At 39.7% G+C, this 20,013-nt stretch overlaps 1 protein-coding gene across 1 annotated transcript in view; it reads left to right on the forward strand.

Annotated features, from left to right (window-relative positions):
- Window positions 1–20,013, forward strand: part of LOC137296910 (uncharacterized) — a 76,102-nt gene that overhangs the window by 42,663 nt on the left and 13,426 nt on the right. The window contains exons 3-4 of the mRNA XM_067828808.1: window positions 694–787; window positions 8,326–8,380. Of these exons, the coding sequence (XP_067684909.1) occupies window positions 694–787; window positions 8,326–8,380 (149 nt within the window). The remainder of the gene's footprint in view (window positions 1–693; window positions 788–8,325; window positions 8,381–20,013) is intronic.

Genomic DNA, 20,013 nt, shown 5'->3' on the forward strand with positions numbered 1-20,013 from the left:
TGTTGTACATCAAGTGTGTAGTCCTTTTGCCTGGGTCTGTAGTTCTCCGAGTCTCATCCCTCTTCGCAACTCTGTAGTTCGCTGGTAGTGGGATTGGAGACTTGTTAAAGTATTTGCTTATCACTGTGAATGTCTGGGTTTAATCGCCATATGAAGACAATTTGGGAGGCCCAACTCAGGTTTACTTAGTTTTCAGAAAGTTGGAATATTCCTAGGTGCAGCACCAATACTGACACACCCTTTGTATTTGTACTTCCCCCAGTTTATACCACCCCCTGCCACGCCTCCACCCCCCTCATTTCAGTGCCTCAGTGGTCTGTTTAAGAATCTGAGTATTGATCAGATTTCATCATTCAAAGCTGAAATAGGTTTTTGCAATGTTTAGCATTAACTCTACATGATTCTTTGACCTTTGAAAAAGGATATGGTAACTAGCCAGGGCTATGTGAAATATTTCACCAGTTTAATTTCAAACTATCAACAATTTTGGAACATAAGATGAGAAGGTAATGTAGTATGTAAGCCTATTACGTAGACATACATGATTGTCAAACTGATCAAGGACAGTGTTCAGTTCACATAGTCTTTGAAAATGTCGCATCTATATATATATTTATCATGGCTTTTTTTCCACTTCATTCTTTCAGCTCTTATATTGTAATAGTTTTCTTCAGAATCTCATTTCATCTTCAGGTATGTGGAAGAACATGTCCAGAAAACAGGGGTTGCCATAGAGACGCAAGGATTCACATTCATTACAAGTGGTCGCAAAAGAGAGTCTCTGACGGTGAGGATGTTTGTTTCTTTGTGTTTTAGGTAGTTATGTAAAAGTGCTAAGGTATACTGGTGGTGGGTCAACTACTGTTTTTCACAGGACATCAGTACCGAGGTTCTCGTGATGTGGTGAACTGTTTGCTAATTGATTTTCTTGTGCATTTCTTATCAGAGTTGGTAATTGGTTGGGGGGCGGTGGGGTTGCCTAGTGGTTAAAGCGTTCGCTCGTCACGCCAGAGACCCGGGTTCAATTCCCCACATGGATACAATGTGTGAAGTCCATTTCTGGTGTCCCCTGCCGTGATATTGCTGGAATATTGCTACAAGTGGCGTTAAACTAAACTCACTCACTGGTAAATGGTTGAAATCTCACCATTGATGACTGTTTCATTACCAACAAACATTCATTGAAAAAAGTTGGTTAGCATCACTGTTCACATTTTCCTATCCAGGCTGTTAATGCAGATATGTATATTGTAACATGATAATACTTGATACTTCAAAGCGATGACTTATATACCATGAACATACACTTCCTGGAGTCCTCAAGAAATATTCAGTCATGACTTTTCAGTTAGCAAAGAGAGATCATTGGGAATTAAACAAGTTTTCAGGCCCTGATGAATTTGAAGATATGTTCCATTGTAATGTGCTTCAATTCTATAACAATAGTTCCAAATTTGTTTGTGTTTGATTATGAGAAGATCTGATTTATTGCTTGGTTGTTTGGTCACTGCGACTGGTCCTTAATTATTTCGGTTAATCGAAACACCACTATTCCTTGTGGAGATAAGACTTTTTGAATGAGGACGTTTTGTGCCGCCCTTGGCAGTATTTCCTTTTTATCGTGTTGGTGTGAACATGTTCAAACCAGGGTCTCTAAACTGGTGACATTCGTTCACAAAAAAAATGAAAGCATTATAGTTTTGAAACAAGTGATAGCCTGGGGGATTGTTTTGACCAGGCAACCTGTTCTTCAAACGTTCATATCCCTTCAAACTTCTTAAGGTCATTTTCAACACATTGGCTATGATCAGAGTTAAGAATTCTTATGGATATGAATGTTTCGAGAGTAAGGGCCCAGGACTCTCGAAAGGTAAACTGCATGTCATGCTTGTACACTTTTAGACATTTTCACAGGTTTCACATAGAATCATTCTATGGGGATGTTTAATGCTTAAGCTGCTGTCAGCAGATATTCCAGTCATCAGATCTGGGCCTTGCAATACACTGATTGTTTCAGTGATCCACCATATGTACCATGAAAATTTGGAGACAACTGGTCCGACATCATTTTTAGTTGATCTTCTTGCGTTTGACATCATCACGTTCTTGTCATGACATCTGTTTAAGACCAACAACTCTCTCACTCCTGAAATTCATCCTGTGATTAACAGGTAGTTGACATTGGGGTGAGTTGTTTCTTACAGCAGTATAAAAAATATCTTGAAACAATCCTTTTCACTTATTAAAAGATTGGACCATATGATATAAAGATGATTGCTGCCCAAATTTATCATTATTAACTTGGAGCAGATGAAAGATATCATGACTAAACTTCCATTGATTTGAAACTGGGATCCTACGTGCCAGTTCTTCCAGTTTTTGTATATAGACAACTGTAAACACAGTTACATACCCTTGCTGACAGGATCCTATTATCATGGTTTTGAATTGAAAGTTTTCCTGATCTTGATCCTTGATAGAACAAAAATCATGAACTTTACCAAAATTGTAAAATTCTTAACATTTGGATGATTGGGAGTTGTTTTAAAGACCATGGATTGATTCCCACAATGTGTTTGTACAATGTGTGAAGCCCATTTCTTACTGGAGTGTTCTTGTATGAGGTGTAAAACCGTCTCGCTTACAGTTACTGAAACAAGGCAGTGCTCCGTTTCACAAAGTGCAACAACTATCGTAAGTCAGTGATACAGAGTAGGAAGTGTGAATGCTATGAGGAAAGTTACGAGGTCTTAAGCTTATGTGAACTTTGCTTCTTGGTTCAAGTACACTGGACCCTGGTGGTCTGCAGCAGTGCATTACGACATCAGCTTAGAGTTAACAAGTGCTCAAAGTTGGACATGTGGTGCATTGATGAACCATGAATTGACTTTTGCATGTGCATTAATTCTTAAATGTCCCATGTGGAATTACAAAATTTCAAACTTGGCATGGGGACCCAGGGTCTCTCGCAGGTCTGAGAGTTGCATTCCTGACCCATGACAACAATAAACAGCTCCAAGCCTTCAGATGCAGCTGAAGGAATTTTCAGCTGAACACTCACTCCAGGATCTGCTCGTCATACATTCAAACCCCAGACTTAGCCTGATTGTCATTTTTGTTAAGTACCCCCAGCCGATTGCTACAGGTTTTTCAGGTGAGACGACCAGATGCATTGTCTCATAATGGCAACATGTTGTCATATAGCTTTTATATGTTGTAAGAAATATGTATAATCAGGAAATGTGTATAATTACTGAAAACCTGACTGACTTTATATCAGTATTATCAATGTTTCTGTTATTTAAATGATTTCTGTAAATTCAAAAATGTGGTTTCTTAAATTGCTGCAAGTACTACAAGGCAAAGATTCAGTGTAGTTCTAGGTGTTCACTCCCATGTTCAGATAAAAATTCATGAACACTATGAAAAATATGTTCATGAAAATGAAGACATAGCTGTGAAATCCATGCTAACTTAAAAAATACTATCAATGTTTCAATAATTTATATGACAGTAAATATGTATAATTTTGTCTCTTAAAATACAGAAATTATGTATAATTGTTGAAAATTTCAGTAAATGTTGATAATTCCTAAGTGAATCAGACCTTATACGGAATTACTGAAATGTGGTTATAATTGACAAGGAGTTTTTCAAAAGAAAATAAAACTTGTTAATTGTGGTCAATTAAAAATAATTTTTGGTCAAGTCAGTCTTTTTTCCAGTTTACTTGACCTGTCTCAAGTGGAGTTTAGAGAAAAAATGTTCAACCCCTGGATAAAGCTGTAACCACATTCCTTCCATATGCACCTTCTGTCTCAGAAAAAATACTACAGTCTGTCACAATACACCATTTCTTCTCTCCAAACTGATATTGAGGTTAAGTAGGTTGACTAGTATGTTTCCAGCCATGCTGTAAGAATTTAGAAAAAGGTGACATTAAAGTGTGTAACATCCAGCATTGCTTTCTTTGTTTAGTTGTGTTCAAATAAAGGCTACATTTCTTTGTGTCCAAATGGCTGCTTCCCAATTAGGTTGTGGAGATTGAAATATGAATCTAGAGAGATTTGTTCAGCTGAATCAAAATATTTCTTTTAGCTTTAAGTATTTTGAGATGGTCAGTGAGTGAGGAAAAGTAAATGCTTGGGCATTTATTGCAAGATGTGAAGTATTTTCTTAGTAATGTAAATGTTTTACACATTAGAAGGTTTTGTTTGAGGTTTTCAGTGGTAGGAGATGAATTTGGTCAGTTGATGTCTATAAACTTAAACAATGCTTCAATTTTGTTAGATTTTTAAAATTTTTATCAGTGAAGTTTTTTATACTTCAGGGGATTGATAAAGTACGTGAAAGAAACTGGGTTTTTTTTATATTTTTCTCATTGTTGAGATTGGAATTGTGTCAGCTGAGTCCTTAAAATAATATGCAATAAAGTGTTGCCTGTGACTTGGTGAGGAGTGTCCCTGGTGTTTCCTGTCTGGCTTCCTAGACCTGTGAAGTGAGACTGTTGTTACAGGGAGCCCACACCTGTCTGGTGATGCACTCACTCACCCCAGGGCATATCCATCTTGGTCAGGCCAAGTGCAGCAGCAGCAGCAGCAGCCCCAGGGCTCAAGGCTCAGGTCGTCACTTGTCATGTGTATTGGGTTTGTGGTTTCTCGTGTTACAACTGACAGCAGTTTGTCGGAGTTAATGTGTTTCATTGTTCATGATTAGAATAAAAAAGATTTTATGTTTGTTTGCAGTCTCTCTTGTTTGAATTGCTAGCTTATGGGTGTAGTTGTGTCTATGTTGTATGTGCAACTATTTTGTATTTGTAAAGGCACCCAGTTCATTTGGCAGAGTTATGGTCCTTCGCTCATGCAGGATCTGATGTTCTTGGACTTGTCTCTGATATATCTGATCTGTGAAGATACAGCTTAGAATGGGTCTTCAGCAACCCAGCTTGTTGTCAGAAGCAATCTGACAGTCAAGATTGCTTGCTTGGTTCTCATGATCAAATCCCATTTAAGCAGATCAATGTTCATGCTGTTGATCACTGGATACAGTCCAGACTTGATTAGTTATAGGTGGAAGATTGCTGTGTGAAGCAACAAACAAAACAACAGAAAGTATTAGATTCAGATTTTATGATAAGTGGTCTGTGCTCTTGCTGAAGTCAGGTCAGATCTGATGCCTTATGTTAGAGAGAAATCAAAACTGCATATTAAGGAGATTCAGTGCCATGAATGATACTGACAGATAGGGGAGATCAGAATATATCTTAAAATTCTAGGTCTTCAAACCAGGCTGTGGGTACAGAATAGTTATTGTAGACAATATTGACACACCTCCCCATTCTCCATACTTAACCTATCTGAACAGTATTGCTCCTATCCCATACGAGAGACACAGAGGGCTCACTACATCAAGGCCTATTTACCCTGGATAAAAGATACTTAATTCCCTGCAGACAGAGGACATGTTTATCATGTCATGACCGACATGTTTCTAGACATGAGTCACACCTGGTTTAGGAAGCTGGACCTATGCAAGCATTCAATACAGTCAAAAGACACTCCCAGGAGCAATCAAAACACTTCCATCCAGTGATACACACTTTCCTACAAAAATCAGCCGTCTGCTCCAAAGTGACTGCGACCACCAACATGACAAACAGGTTGAGAACTGAGGGGTCCCCACAAGATGCTTCACCAGGAGTGTTCTCACTCATCATGACACATCACAAACACCTTCCACTGTATGGGTTGGGGTAGCCAGTATGTGGAGAATGGCACTGAAATGTGCACTCGCTGAGACTGGGGCCTAGTTCACAGTGTCATGGCCGTAATTTGGCTGTTGTGTATTTGGATGATCAGCCTGTGCAGCCATGTGAGATTACAGAGACTATTGGCTTAAACCCTTTGCAGCATTTCTGGTCTGGTTGTTACTGTGTTTTCTGGTTGCCGACGATGCTTTGTTCCGTGTTGATGGAAGGTATCCTGTTTTGTTCTGTTGTGTAATGGTGGCCTATTGGCTTCCATTCTGGGTAATATGTCTGTCCAGACTCTTCATGTATTTGTTGTAATGTTTAGCAGAAACTTGTAACTTATCTTCTTAATTGTTCAGATGGATTCTGATGGCGTTTTTAAATAAGGCGGCATTTTAAACTTAAGTTTTGTGTGGAGTTTAAAATTTGCAATGATTGAGATTTATGCTACCACTGATAGAAATAATTGGTTGGACTAATACTCACTCTGCCCTAGTATCAATCATCACACTGACTGACCTGTCCAGTGTCTGAGAACTCGCTGGCTTTTGTTGGTCTTTTCTACAATTACAGTAGAGCATCACTCCGTTAACAAGACAATGTTGAACATCAAGCTTAATCTATAAATGGTATGTTGTTTTAATTAAAACAAATAATTCTTTTAAAATTAAAAAGGAGACCCAGTGGGATGGAGATTCAGAACCTGAGACTCCATTCAGACATTCAACATTGCACTTGGAACTGGGCGGAGGGGGAAATATGGCAGATCAGGCACTGTAGGCAGAATAGATTGGTTTGCTGGCATCATACCAATGTTCATGGTTTCATAGCTTCGGTTACGACCAACATTGCTTCAGTGTGTTTTACCACCGTTTATCATCTCTAGTATTGGAAATTTCGACAGTCACTAACCCATATGAAACAGCAGCTCATACAGTCTGAAGTCAATGGCTTAGCTAGAACAGGGTCACCTGTGCAGATTCCGTGTCAAATCAATTATTGGAGCCCGTAACCATACCTAGTTTGACTGATCAGTGAAAGTGTCACATTGTGGGGTTTGGGATAGCCATGTGTTCCTCTAAATTTATTGAAACACTAATCACCCTGTAGCCTTGACATGCAATGGCTGGAATGACTTTTGCCATTGCTTATTAGATGCTAGTAGCAGTTGTTAATAACCATTGTACATTGACTGTCAACCAGAACAAGCTGTCACTTCTTGTTGTACAGGCAGGGGGATAGCCTAGAGGTTAAAGTGTTCACTCGTCATGCCGAGCACCAGGGTTTGATTCCCCACATGGGTGCAAAGTGAAGCTTTGGTGTCAACTGGGCCAACATCATTTTCATTTGGTCTTCTTGTTCATGGCATAACATTCCGCTAAAGACCTGTGTCCAGTTCCCCACATGAGAACAATATGTGAAGCCCATTTGTGGTGTCAGCGGCTCTGATGTTGCTGGAATATTGCTAAAAGCAGCATTATAACAAACTTGCTTTCCCACTTTTACTGGTGTATATGTTCAGGACATAGTTCAAGTCAGATTACCTTGGATATGCAAACCTTGACCTGGGAACTTGTCATGTGCATTTATAACTTAGAGGCAGGTTGCAGTATGTGCCCAACACATCATGTTACTTGTGAGAGTAGACACTGAGAAACCGGTACTTATCCAGTGTTACCTGACTGTACGTCAGCATGTATCCCAACTAACTGTACCTTGTTCTGTGAAACGCTGATCTGCCAGACCCACTCAGTTATTTACATACTGAAAAGATGTCGCATTAGCATTGTCTCTCACTCTTATTTTCTTATGCCCCTGGCCTTAATATTGTTGGAATATTGCTAAAGGCAGCGGAAAACTAAACTCTCTCTCTTACTCACTCACTCACTCTGCCCTAGTGTCAGTCTATCATCACATTGGTTGACCTGTCCAATGTCTGAAGTAATGTGAGAACTCAATAGCTTTTATAAGTCTTTTCTGCAGGTACAGTAAAGCATCACTCCGTTAAGAGGGATAATGATGAATGTCATGCCTTTGATGTGCTATATTGTTTCACTCAATCTATCCTCCTACATACTGTTCTATTTACCAACATCTTCATCCCCATGAAACCTATCTGTTGGCCTCGTATCAGTGACTTCAGTTAAACAGTGTCATGTTGTCCACAGCATATAACCAACTATTTTTTATTAGAAATCACAATGAAAGAAACAAGATGTTTTTCTTTTAAACAATATTTAATGGTGGGAAAGTCACTGTTCATCATGGTTCTCTTGAACCATGTTCCAACGTTAAACAGACAAGCTGTGAGATGACTAAAATACTGTGTACCTCACTGGCTCAACTTCATTCTGACTCAGGGTGGTAAGGTAGCCTCGTGGTTAAGGTGTTTGGTTGTCATGGTGAAGACCCTGGTTTGATTCCCCACTTGGGAATAGTTGCTGCATCATGAGACTATCGCTGCATGAAGAAACTATTTCTAAACATTTTTTATATGTCTTGAAATTACTTGAAGCACTTCCAAAGATTGAACACTTATGAAAACATCTATATAAATTGACTCTGTTTATTTCCAGGGCAATGCCACCCTCCATCTTTACCCTCACTTTGATCCTCTCCGAGAGATTGAAGGTAAGCATAGTATGTTTTCTGGTAGTCATGATTGTAGCAGTTGTCTGCCTGACTGGGTCAGGGAGACCTTGCTTCCTGGACAAATAACTGTGAGAAATATTGTCTTGCATACAAAGGACAATATTCTTGGCCCATTAACATGAGTCAGGTTTAATGTTCAGTGTAAGACCCTCATTCATGGTATAATGGTTACAGCTCGGAGTGGAAGGTCGTGGGTTCCATCCCTGGCCATGTGATACCAAAAGGCAGTACATGGTACTTGTTAGTGCCTGCCTGGCACTCGGCATTAATAACCACAGCAAAGAATGGCCGTTTAGGAGTCAGTATAATGTGTCAGAGTAGGGTATTAATGCTTACGTGTGTCATGGTATCTCAGTGAGCTAACCCTATACAACCAGCTTAAGACTGGACTAGTACATGCAGCCACACATACACATGCATGCACGTGGTCACATGAGTGAAAGATTCTTCAGTGTAGTGTTGAACACCATTTCATCTCGCCTCTCTAAAATTAGATGTATTAAATTGGAACTAATAGTATGCCCTGAAGCCCTGATTCAGATTTCATAGATTATTATCATTTGAAAAAACAAAACAGCTCATTTCTCGTCTCTTGTCTCTTGATAATGTTGCTTTTATGACGGTAAGTATTTTGCTGAATCGTCAAATATTCTCTTTTGGCACGGCAGACGTCCCAACTCTTTAGGCCCACTATTGATAACCGTCTGTTGGCTAGGGCCGTCTGTTATGTTAGTCAAGTTGTTGGATAACATATGTTACCATTTGACAACATCAATTTTATGGACCGTTATTTTCTGGACCCATCATTTTGTAAAGCCTGATTAAAATTTCAAAGATATGGTGCAAAAAAGGTTTCAGGAAAATTTTACTCCGGAGGACTTGTAAGCAGACATATAAATTCAATTTTCTGTTCGTTTTGCATGTAAATTATTGATTAGGCTCTGTCTGTTTGCTCGCCTTCACGTTTTTACAGTTAAAGAACAGGCTTAGGGCTCCCTATGTTGTACTGCTATTCTGGCTGAGCTTGGTAGTGTCTAGATGGGAGAGCTCCAGCTGCCCAGGGACTGCCGTTAGACCAGGGCTACATAAGAAGTACACTTGGGATTTAGACAGATTCAACCAGGTTGTATAGACAACTGTGGTCTGGGTCAGTTGATTGGACTTAATCTTCCTACAAGCAGTTTGAAATGAAAACCAATGGTTGGTTAGTTTCACTAACTGGCTGATCGTCAAACAGCATGTGCATACCTTCTGTCACTGGTTTGTTGGTCAAAACATATCATTGAAAGTCTGCATTGTCGTTGGAATATTGCTGACTGTTTGATTATGGCCGTGTGTGTGTGCGTGCGTGTGTGCGTGCGTGCGTGCGTGCGTGCGTGCGTGCGTGCGAATTTTGCTAAAAGTGGCATAAAACCATACTCCCTCTCTTGTTTCTGAAATCTGGTAATTTTTTCCAAGTAATTGTTGAAGGAATGGAATATTCTAAACGTTTTAGATTTTCACCTGACTACACACTGGTAGTCATTAACCAACAAAGCAGGGTGTGGATGGCATTATAACCAGAGCAGAAGTACTAAGTCAAACCGGTCCAGTTCAGTTCAGACCAACTGATTTATAGCAGTATTGCACGTATCTACAGTCATGACTAGTAGCCAAGTAATCCTAGATTTTACAGGTGATTGGTTGAAGAATGCATAAGCTTTTCTGTGATTGTGTTACTGTCACCCCAAGTGAAATGTTACCCCAAGCTCTGCTGGTTATTGTGTCCATGGTCATTCTTCTACTGTGTCACACTAGTCTGGGTCAGTGTACCCCCTGGGTCATTGCTCGTGCTGTCAGCCATTCATGGGTAAAGCCCAGATCCTAGCATCTAGTGTCAACCTTTCCACAACTGGAATATTGCTGACTGCAGCATTAACTGTCACAGATTGTTAGCCTTTACGTCAATGCTGCTGATTGTGTGGGATATAATTATGCTGGATCTAAACATGGTGTTATGCACTCCATGACAGATGGGAGGAACAATCCATAACATGTTGATCGACTCCCACAAACAATGATCAATACAAATAATGCGGAGTATGGTGGTGTTGCTGTAAATTGTCATGACAAGAAGTGATTGTTGGAGCTCGTGTAGGTGTGCCACTTCCCCTGTCAGATTATTGTTGCGTGTGTTTGCCTCCAAACATCTATTGTGTGGTTGTTTTTGGGGTGTTTCCATATCACTTGTGATGTGGCTTGATAGCCTTGTGGTTATAGTGTTCACTTGTCACACTGAAGACACGGGTTCAATTCCCCACATGGGTAAAATGTGTGAAACCCATTTCTGGTTGTTGTTGGGGTGGTAGGGTAGCTCAGGTGAACACTGGTTCATTTTCCCTCATGGATATGGTGTGTCAAGCCCGTTACTGGTGTACAATCTTGATATTGCTGCACTATTGCGAAATGCAGCATAAAACTAAACTCGCTTATATCACTTGTGGTTCTTGCAGACTCCACCTGAAAATCAGCCCAGTGTAAGACAGGGACTAGAAGTTGTAGTTATTGTAGTTGGTTTGGTTTGTAGTTCTGAAAATTTCCTAGAGGTGATCCTTTTTTTCTGGATTAGTCGCATCAGTTTGAACCTGCTTCCCAAAGTAAATATGGTCTAAAATGTCTCGTTTTGTCGGTTGAGCTTATGACATGTTGTCCATGTTCAACATTTACATTTTCAACACCTACAACGGTGTGGGATTGATACTTTCTATGAAGTATCTTAACGATGTTATCACCAAATGCTGCACAAAGAACTCTGATCCAGTGTCTGTTATATCAATCAGGGTGGCCATATTGAAAATGTAAATGTTTTCCATTCCTGCATATTTTTTCATAACATTTTGTATTTGATATCCTGAAAGAATACCTGATTGGATGGGAAATTGTATTGAATTAGTTTTTATCAAGGTATGCCTATTGACTTCCATTTGTTACAATTTGCTATGATGTCAATATTGCTGACATCAGGACTACAGTAATGGTGTTGCTGGAATATTGCTGAAACGGCCGTTAACCTAACTCACTAACTCAGTCATCAGCTTCAAATATCCTTCACCCACTGACATGATCCTGATCTGTAGACCTTTGACATCCACTAGGAGAAGCTGCATTGTGTTTATCCACGTAGGAAAAATGTCTCAAACATTATGAGTGTTTAGTTTCCAGTTAGCAGATGTGAAGCTTGCTGGTCTTCAAAGATACTCAGACATTGGAAGGAAGTGGATGCAAAGCTATGGATTCCAGCGAACCTATTTCAGTGAAGATTCGATATTGCATTTTATCCTGGTTATGACATATGTCGCTGGAAAGTTGCCAAGAATTTATTACTCACTGAGTTATGCAAGAAACTGAAATGATGCAACTTCATGAAAGCATGAGTAGTTTTGTTTATCAGCAGTCAATCAATGTTTTTTCTCAAGTGTTTCATCCTTATTTTGTTAACCTGTTTCATTCCATATGTGCTTTCTGAGTTCCCTCTGGCACTGATAGGCCTTTTGTAACAGGTAGCCAAATTGATTATGTGGTTGTATTTAGCAAACTGGTTACTAGTGTGTCATATCCAGACACATTGCTTGCTGCTGTCTATACCAACCACCAGGTTTCCTGGTCAAAAGTTTGTTATATTCTTTTTTATGATTACTTGAATAGAATGTGAATGATGTGGAGTTATGCATTGAACATGATATACCATTTCTCACACATCAAAGTTTACCTGACTATGGTTGAGATTGAGACCAAACGTGTATTAAACTGTGTATTAAAAAGTCATACTAATGCATGAAGATTCTGGTTAGAGTTGATCTTCCTTAACCCATGCTTGTCAGCTTGTCAGAAGAGCTGCCTCAATGAACTGTCTGGTCCAGACTAGGATTTGCTGAACACAGCCACATATATAGCTGGAATATTGCTATGCGAGTGTGGGGTTAAACAACAAACAAACAGAAGCCCTGTTTGGGGATTATGGGGGTAGGGGAATCAATTTCCTTTTCAATCACTATGGCCACAAGAATATGAGAGAATGAGATGAGCTTTCACATTTGTTATTGTCAGAGTGATAATCACACCAAAGACCTTTGATTTATTCATGTGTTAACAATTTGCTGGATTTTCTTCCAAACCCCCACACCAACTTATAATTTTTCTTTCTGCATGATGGCAGTCAAGGACCCAACTTAAAATGTCTTTTCAAGAACAATGCACAATAAGTCCAGAATGTATAGATTTTCTTGGTTTTGCTGCAACTACGCAGTTGGCAACGTCTTAATCCATTACAGCGTCTGCTGTCTACTGTAACAGTCTAGTCCCCGTGTGCCCACATGCTGTCAGAGTTCAACTGAAGTTGAACATTGATTTTGTGAAGCAGTCTGTGCAGAACGTAGGTGTCAAGTCACTTTGTCTGCTGCCGCTGCCACTGCCGTTGAGGATCTATGTTCCAGGCTTTTACACCACTGCACAGCTGCTTCCTGTAATGTCGCATGTTGGGACATATGTTTCCCCACACATTTGGCCAATAAAATCTTTAGTGAGCATGTTGTCCTGAGCTTCATGACACTAGTCCACATTCATCAAAGGACATGTCACATCTTAAACCATCCATTAAAAAATCTGAAAGGTGAAACCGTCAATTAAATAATGTTGATGTGAATAGGTAGTTCATCAGCTGTACAGCACAACCTAAAGAGATAAACTGTCAAGTGAATTGCACAGGTGGATGACACGATCAACTGATTATTTATTTGAAAATTACTTGATTCTGATTAGTTAATCAGTGGTTTCAAATCACATTAACTACTTCCTGTTGAACGGCTGATTTGATAGCTGCTTCCTGCAGAGCCTTATGTTTACAAAAGTGACTTATCTCTTGGGCAGTTTGCAACAATATCATATTTAACTCTTCCCCTCAACTTCGTAACCTAAAACCAAGAGATGAAAGTCTTGCTGCAAGCAAATTGTTACATTTTGTGATATTTCTATGCACAGGTTTGCACATGTGAAACCTACACGTGTGGACACTTCACTATCATTTTTCAGAAGGTCTTGATAAGTGTTCATGAATGTTTGATTAGTACTTACCAGTCTAATTGTAGGGTAAAATTCCTGCCCACTGTAAATGATTAGACCATTGAAGATCCGGGTTAGAATTGGTCTTCAGAAACCCATGCATATCAGGCTCACTGACATGGTTGACACATTTCATTGTATCCCATTTGTCTTGATCGATGCTCATGCTGTTGATCACAGGATTTTCTGGTCCAGGCTTGATTATTTACAGATCGCCAACATACAGGTGGAATATTGCTGAATCTGGCATTAAACAACAAACAAGTGTAACTAATAAAGTCTTGAATGCAAGAACAACATGAAAGTACATTATACTGTGGCCGAGGAAAAAGCTCTTGATGCTTAGTAAACCATTCTGCTCCTATTGTGTATCACTTGATTCAAACTGTACTAATTTAATTTGAATCACAGCTTGTCTGTTATCAAGTTTGTTTGTGTAGGCTTATGAAGGAGTAAAGATGTAACGCTAGAGTTGATTTTTGACATCTCTCTAGCCTTTAATCAGTCTCCAATAAAAGGTGTTATCTAGATTAAATGTTTCCTTCAGCTAAATTTTTACTATGGATTTAACTGTTTACCTTGAGGACCCTCGTAGCTGATGATCAAATTGATCGTTTGTCACCAATCTGATCCAATTTGGAATATGGCAGTCATATTGGAAATATGCCTTTTGACATTGGTGTGTATCATTATATGCTGTTAATCCTTTACATGTCCTAACCTAGCACTTCTTCTTGAATTGGAGCTGAAATACACTGTCCTGAGAAATAGTCTTCTTCAGCTCTGAAGGACATTTCTCTGTGAGATTTTCTGCTCAGCATCCTATGAGATGTTTCTCTTGTGTCTTGAACACCATCCTGTCATATGTTTTCCCTGGGTCTTGAAAATCACTCTTCCTGTGCGATGTTCACCTGAGTCTTGAAAAACACTGCCTTTTGAGATATTCACCCTGGTCCTTGAATGCTTATCTTGTAAGGTGTTTTCCCTGGGTCTTGAAGAACACTACCCTGTGAGATGTTCCATGAATGGTGAAGAACACTACCTTGATAGACTTTCCCCTGTGTCTGGAAGAACACTGTCCTGTGATATGCTCACCTTGGGCCTTGAAGAACACTTATCCTGTGAGATGTTCCCCTTGAATTTTTGAAGAAAACAATCCTGTGAGATGTGCCCTATAGGTCTTGAAGAACACTTATCCTGTGAGATGTCTCAATCTGCCCTGAATCACACCACCCTCTTAGAGGTTCCCTACACTCCTAATGCACACAATCTTGTAAGATGTTCCTCCCCTTTTGAAGCACAGCAAGGTGTTCCGTGGAATGCTGATGTCATAGTTATCTGTAGAATGTTGACTGTGTAACTCTTCCCTATCCTGTCCACACCCAAGAAGCAGGCCTGTTATCTCTGGGCAGAAGCTGCTTCAACTGAGGTTAGATCCTGCTTCCCCATCCAGGACTCACTTGAAGCAGTCACAGCTTGTGGCAAACCCAAGTTTAATTGTTAATATCAACTCTGACATCTACATTCTGATTACAGTTTCACCAAAACATACAAGACCAGTTAAATGGCATCAGATGTCTTTGGGTTCTGGACCATCTCTGAGTACCTGGAGTAATGCTGTGGTGATTTATTGAAATATTCAAGTAATGGTTGCAGTGACCAAACAACCAGGCAGTCAATCACATTTTCTCATAAACAAACACAAATGATTTGGGAACTACTGCTTTAGAGTTTGAAACACTTGAAGATGGAAACATATCTCAGAAGTTGTCATTGCCTGAAAATGTGTTGAATTCTTAGAAAACTCGCTTATCTGCAACCTGAATAGGGAAATATCAAAAATGACACTCTCCAATTTCTTTCCAATGATAGCTCATTGGCAGTGAACCAGTCATCAAGTGTGATGTTTCAACCAGTTCCTGACACCAACATGGGATACCTGTTTTCTGTGAGACCTATGGTTAACAATATGTCCCACAGGTTATTTACTGCCATTTACTTTTTTTTTTTTAAAGCAGACAAGCAAAGGATACCTTAGTCAATATATGAGGTATCGAGTATGAATATTACAATGGCTGAATACATGTGATCATCATGACCTGAAGCAATGGATCATTGTTGATTATGTCAACCACTAGGCATCCTTGCACACATTGTATTATGTCAGCTGTGAATATTGTTGTCTTGGTTACTCCTATACCGTATGTATCACACAACTGTGTGTCATTATCCTGATCCTTTGTTTATGCACCTGTAAAGGTCTAGGTTAGAAGGGGCGGTGGGGTAGCCTAGTGGTTAAAGCGTTTGCTTGTCACGCCAAAGATCCCCACATGGGTACAATGTGTGAAGCCCATTTTCTGGTGTCCTCTGCCTTGATATTGCTGGAATATTGCTAAAGAGCAGCGTAAAACTAAACTCACTCATTCACTGGGTTAGAATAGATCTTCAGTAACCCATGCTTGTCGTAACAGGCGACTAAGAGGAGTGGGTAGTCAAGCTCGCTAGATTGGTCGACACATGTCATCGTATCATAATTGAACAGATCAATGCTTAAGATGTTCATCACTGGATTGTCTGGTCCAGACTTGATTATTTACAGACTGCCATCATATAGATAAAATATTGCTGGGTGCAACGTAAAACGAAAGTCACATCAATACTGTCAGCCACCATCTGACCTAGACATGTATATTCATAGCAGGAAAATACCTCGCATACCATAGCATTAGCAGGAATATAATTCATTTTTCACTGCCTTAAAGGAAATAAAACTAGACCTCAAAACAGTGGTAACACTGACATTGAAATCTGACCCAGTGTCACCTGAGAATACCCAGCAAACATTCCATATGAGATGTTTGCAGTGTAAGCTGCTGCCTCAGGTCTGTTTGGAGGAGCCACTGACTAGCTCTAAGTTTAAGTATCTGTTCCACCCCTGTACATACAGAACCGAATCACTGACAGGAATACTTTGTCTTCCAGTTATAATTCATTGTTGTCAGGGCAATGTTATAAACTGTTTTTGCATCACACAGTTAACATGCCAACGCCATTTACAAGTGTGTAGACAGTGCACCAGTGAGGAATTGTTCAAGCCGCCTTGTTTACTGATCATTGTTGGTCTTTTTCTCTTCATGCCATTTGAAGTTCAGTGATATCAGAATGCTAGTGGGTAGTTTCAATTATGGGATATTTGTTTTTCCAGCCAAATTCACAAGCAATGTTTCCAAGACACACATGATGATACCTCCACTGTGTGTCAGTTGTGAAGGTATGCTGTGAATTTGCTGAGTCATGGTTTCCTCTGCCAGTCTGACCCCACAGGTGAACCTGATTGGGAAGGACACAGAGAGGCATTGTGAAGGCATCCAGCCAGTATCTTCCCAGTTGGGTGCGACTGTTGCTGACGTAAGTCACACACCTTTTTGTGAATGAATACTTCTGAAATCAAACAAGTCAATTGCTGGCTTCATTCTGTGGATGTCTAGACAAAGTTTGATTTAGTTTATTATTCATTGTCCTATTAACCAAATGGAAGCTGATATGAAAGAATTTCAGCAAAATGATGAACCAATAAACGAAGATAACCTGAAGGATTGGCACATAGTGGTAGGCTGTAAATCTAATTTGTGCTTTGTTTTTTCATAGTTCATATATACAGTTATTTTGAGCTGAATTGTATTCTATACAGTAAACATATGTTAAACGTAGGCCATACAGAAAAAGCACAGTTTGACTGCCTTAAGACATTTATTGCAATTTTTATTTTTTTATTTTTTTTTTGTCACTATCTGTTGTGTCCGTCATTGTTCGTCTGTCCTTGACAGATTTTAAAGAGATTGAGTTTTAATTTTATCTTTCTTGTAATGAAAGTCTTTCATTCTTTTCAATTATTTAGAATTGTCTGTTGCGTTACATCCATGATTTATTTAACCTTGCTCATCTTTACGTGTTTAGGTGCAGACTACATCTTCGGTTTCTGAATATCATGGTTCATTTGTATTATTTGTATTACATGTTTGAATTGTTTCTCTTTTTTACTGGTTTTATTGTTTATAGTTCATTGATAGATTTGCTCACTGTGGTCGTGTAGACATGGCCTGCCAGCAGCAGGCTCATTATGAGGTGACCCTCTCTGAAGTAATCCTGAATAGCTCATTGATAGATTTGCACACTGTGGTCGTGTAGACATGGCCTGCCAGCAGCTGCCTTGTAATGAGGTGGCCTTCTCTGAAGTAATCCTGAATAGTTCATTGATAGATTTGCACACTGTGGTCGTGTAGACATGGCCTGCCAGCAGCCGGCTTGTAATGAGGTGGCCTTCTCTGAAGTAATCCTGAATAGTTCATTGATAGATTTGCTCACTGTGGTCATGTAGACATGGCCTGCCAGCAACTGGCTCATCATGAGGTAGCCTTTTCTGGAGTAATCTTGGATAGTTCATTGATAGACTTGCTCATTATCATAATGTAGACATGGCCTGCCAGTAGCTGGCTGGTAATGAGGTGGCCTTCTCTGAAGTAATCCTGAATAGCTCATTGATACATTTGCTCACTGTGATTGTGTAGACATGGCCTGCCAGCAGCCGGCTCGTCATGAGGTAGCCTTGTAGTCCACTCAAGCTGCCTGATGAAGAGCTGTTCTGCTGGTAGGAAAGAACAGCAAACATAGCAAAGGTAGACAGCTCATACTACAGACTGGATTCATTGGGATGACTTCTCTTTTGTTAAAAATCTTGTAGGTAGACAAGTCCTTTTGCATGTTAATTTATGCTTGTATTATTCCTGTCAGTTTGTCAGTACATGCAATTTCTTTTATGGCAGGAGAGAATTAATAAGTCATGTTTCTGAACGTCCAGCATGTGCAGTCAACAATTTTGTTGTAGAAAGTGTGAAGACTAGTAATTATTTTGAAGTGTTTCAAGTGCTAGTTGATCAACACGGTGCCTGGAAGACACTTAGGGGTGTAGTATCTACAAGTTGTGTCTACAAACTTTTGTTTAAGGTCAAATTCAATTGTCATCCATTGCTTTAAAACATCTTTAACCAGATGTCACATTCACAGAAATAAATGGCTGAGAGTGTGTATTTTGTATGGGTTATTACAACACATTATGCTGATAATGGCCAATAGCTGATTCATTCTGAAGTCATGACTGCCCGCCATCGCTCTTCCTTTGGTCAGCTGTCTTGCCACACCAAGAGCTGCCAAATGAAGGGCTGTGGTTGGTGGTAACATCGTCACAGAAGGGATGGCTAATTCATTTTCATTGTTCAAGAAGGCTAACTGGGTTTCCAATTCAGGAATGCTAACTGAGTGTCTGCTGTTCCAAAAGGTAACTAGGTATCCATTTTTAGACAAGAAACCAATTATCCTGTTTTGGTCTGCAAAGTGGTTAGTGTTCTGGAGGGCTGACTTAGTTCTCTGTTCTTGAATGCCAGTTGGTACCTCTAACTGGAATGGCTAACTGATTGCTTAGTTTGTGGATGCTAAGTGGTTGCTCTAACTTGCTCTTTGTTTGGTGAGGACTAGATGTGTGTTCTGTTCTAGGTAGCTGATTGGTTGCTCCATTCTGGATGGCAAACTGGTTGCTCAGTTTTGTATGGCTAACTGGTTGCTCAGTTAGGACTGACTCAATTCTGAATGGCTAATTCTTGGTAGCTAACTGGCTGCTTAGTTCGGTTGGCTAATTGGTTGCTCCATTATAGTTTACTGATTTGTTGCTCTATTCTGGATGGTAGCTAACTGGCTGCTTAGATTCGGATGGCTAATTGGTTGCTCCATTATGGTGTACTAATTTGTTGCTCTGTTCTGGATGGTTAATTTGGTAGCATACATCTGTGTTACAAGATGTTTTATCATAGCAGTTACTCATTTTACAGTATTATCTAAGACTGATTATTCATAACGGTTTTTAAGACATAGAAATCCAATGTTGTTTATCAGCCAAACAAACAAGACAAACCACCAACTTCACCATATGGCATGTGACTGTAGAGCATCTTCTATCTAATGATGACAACATTAATTTGTTATTGACTTTAAGCTGTAATTTCTTTCCTCACATTGTTATGGTAATTCTATCCAGCATGCAGGTTTTGCCCCATGTCCTGTCACTGCCGGCTGCTCCCTGACCTTTGCAGGTGACAGGCAGGTCAAAAAGGAGACACCATTGTTCACAGACACAGCATGTCTCAGAAGTCTCTTGAGCTTTAATGTGAAGACCAACTCGTGTCTCTATGCAAGTCAAACCCTCAGGTGGTGCAATGAAATGTTTATTGGTATTCATACTGGTTTAATAAGTTTACTGTGACTTGAGTTGTTTGGAAGGCCATTGACCTGTGTGTTTGACTGGCTTGATCTGGAAGTATAGTGTTGTGATGTTTCTAAGGGCAGACTGGGGGGAGATGGGGTGTGTTTGGAGCATGATTTGTGAATTGCTTTGTGATAAATGGGACTATTACACAATGTTAATGAATGTGTGGACCCAACGTTATAGGAGCTGTTGTTATAAA

Source organism: Haliotis asinina, chromosome 1 (assembly GCF_037392515.1).
Source record: "Haliotis asinina isolate JCU_RB_2024 chromosome 1, JCU_Hal_asi_v2, whole genome shotgun sequence".
Classification (NCBI taxonomy): Eukaryota; Metazoa; Mollusca; class Gastropoda; order Lepetellida; family Haliotidae; genus Haliotis; species Haliotis asinina.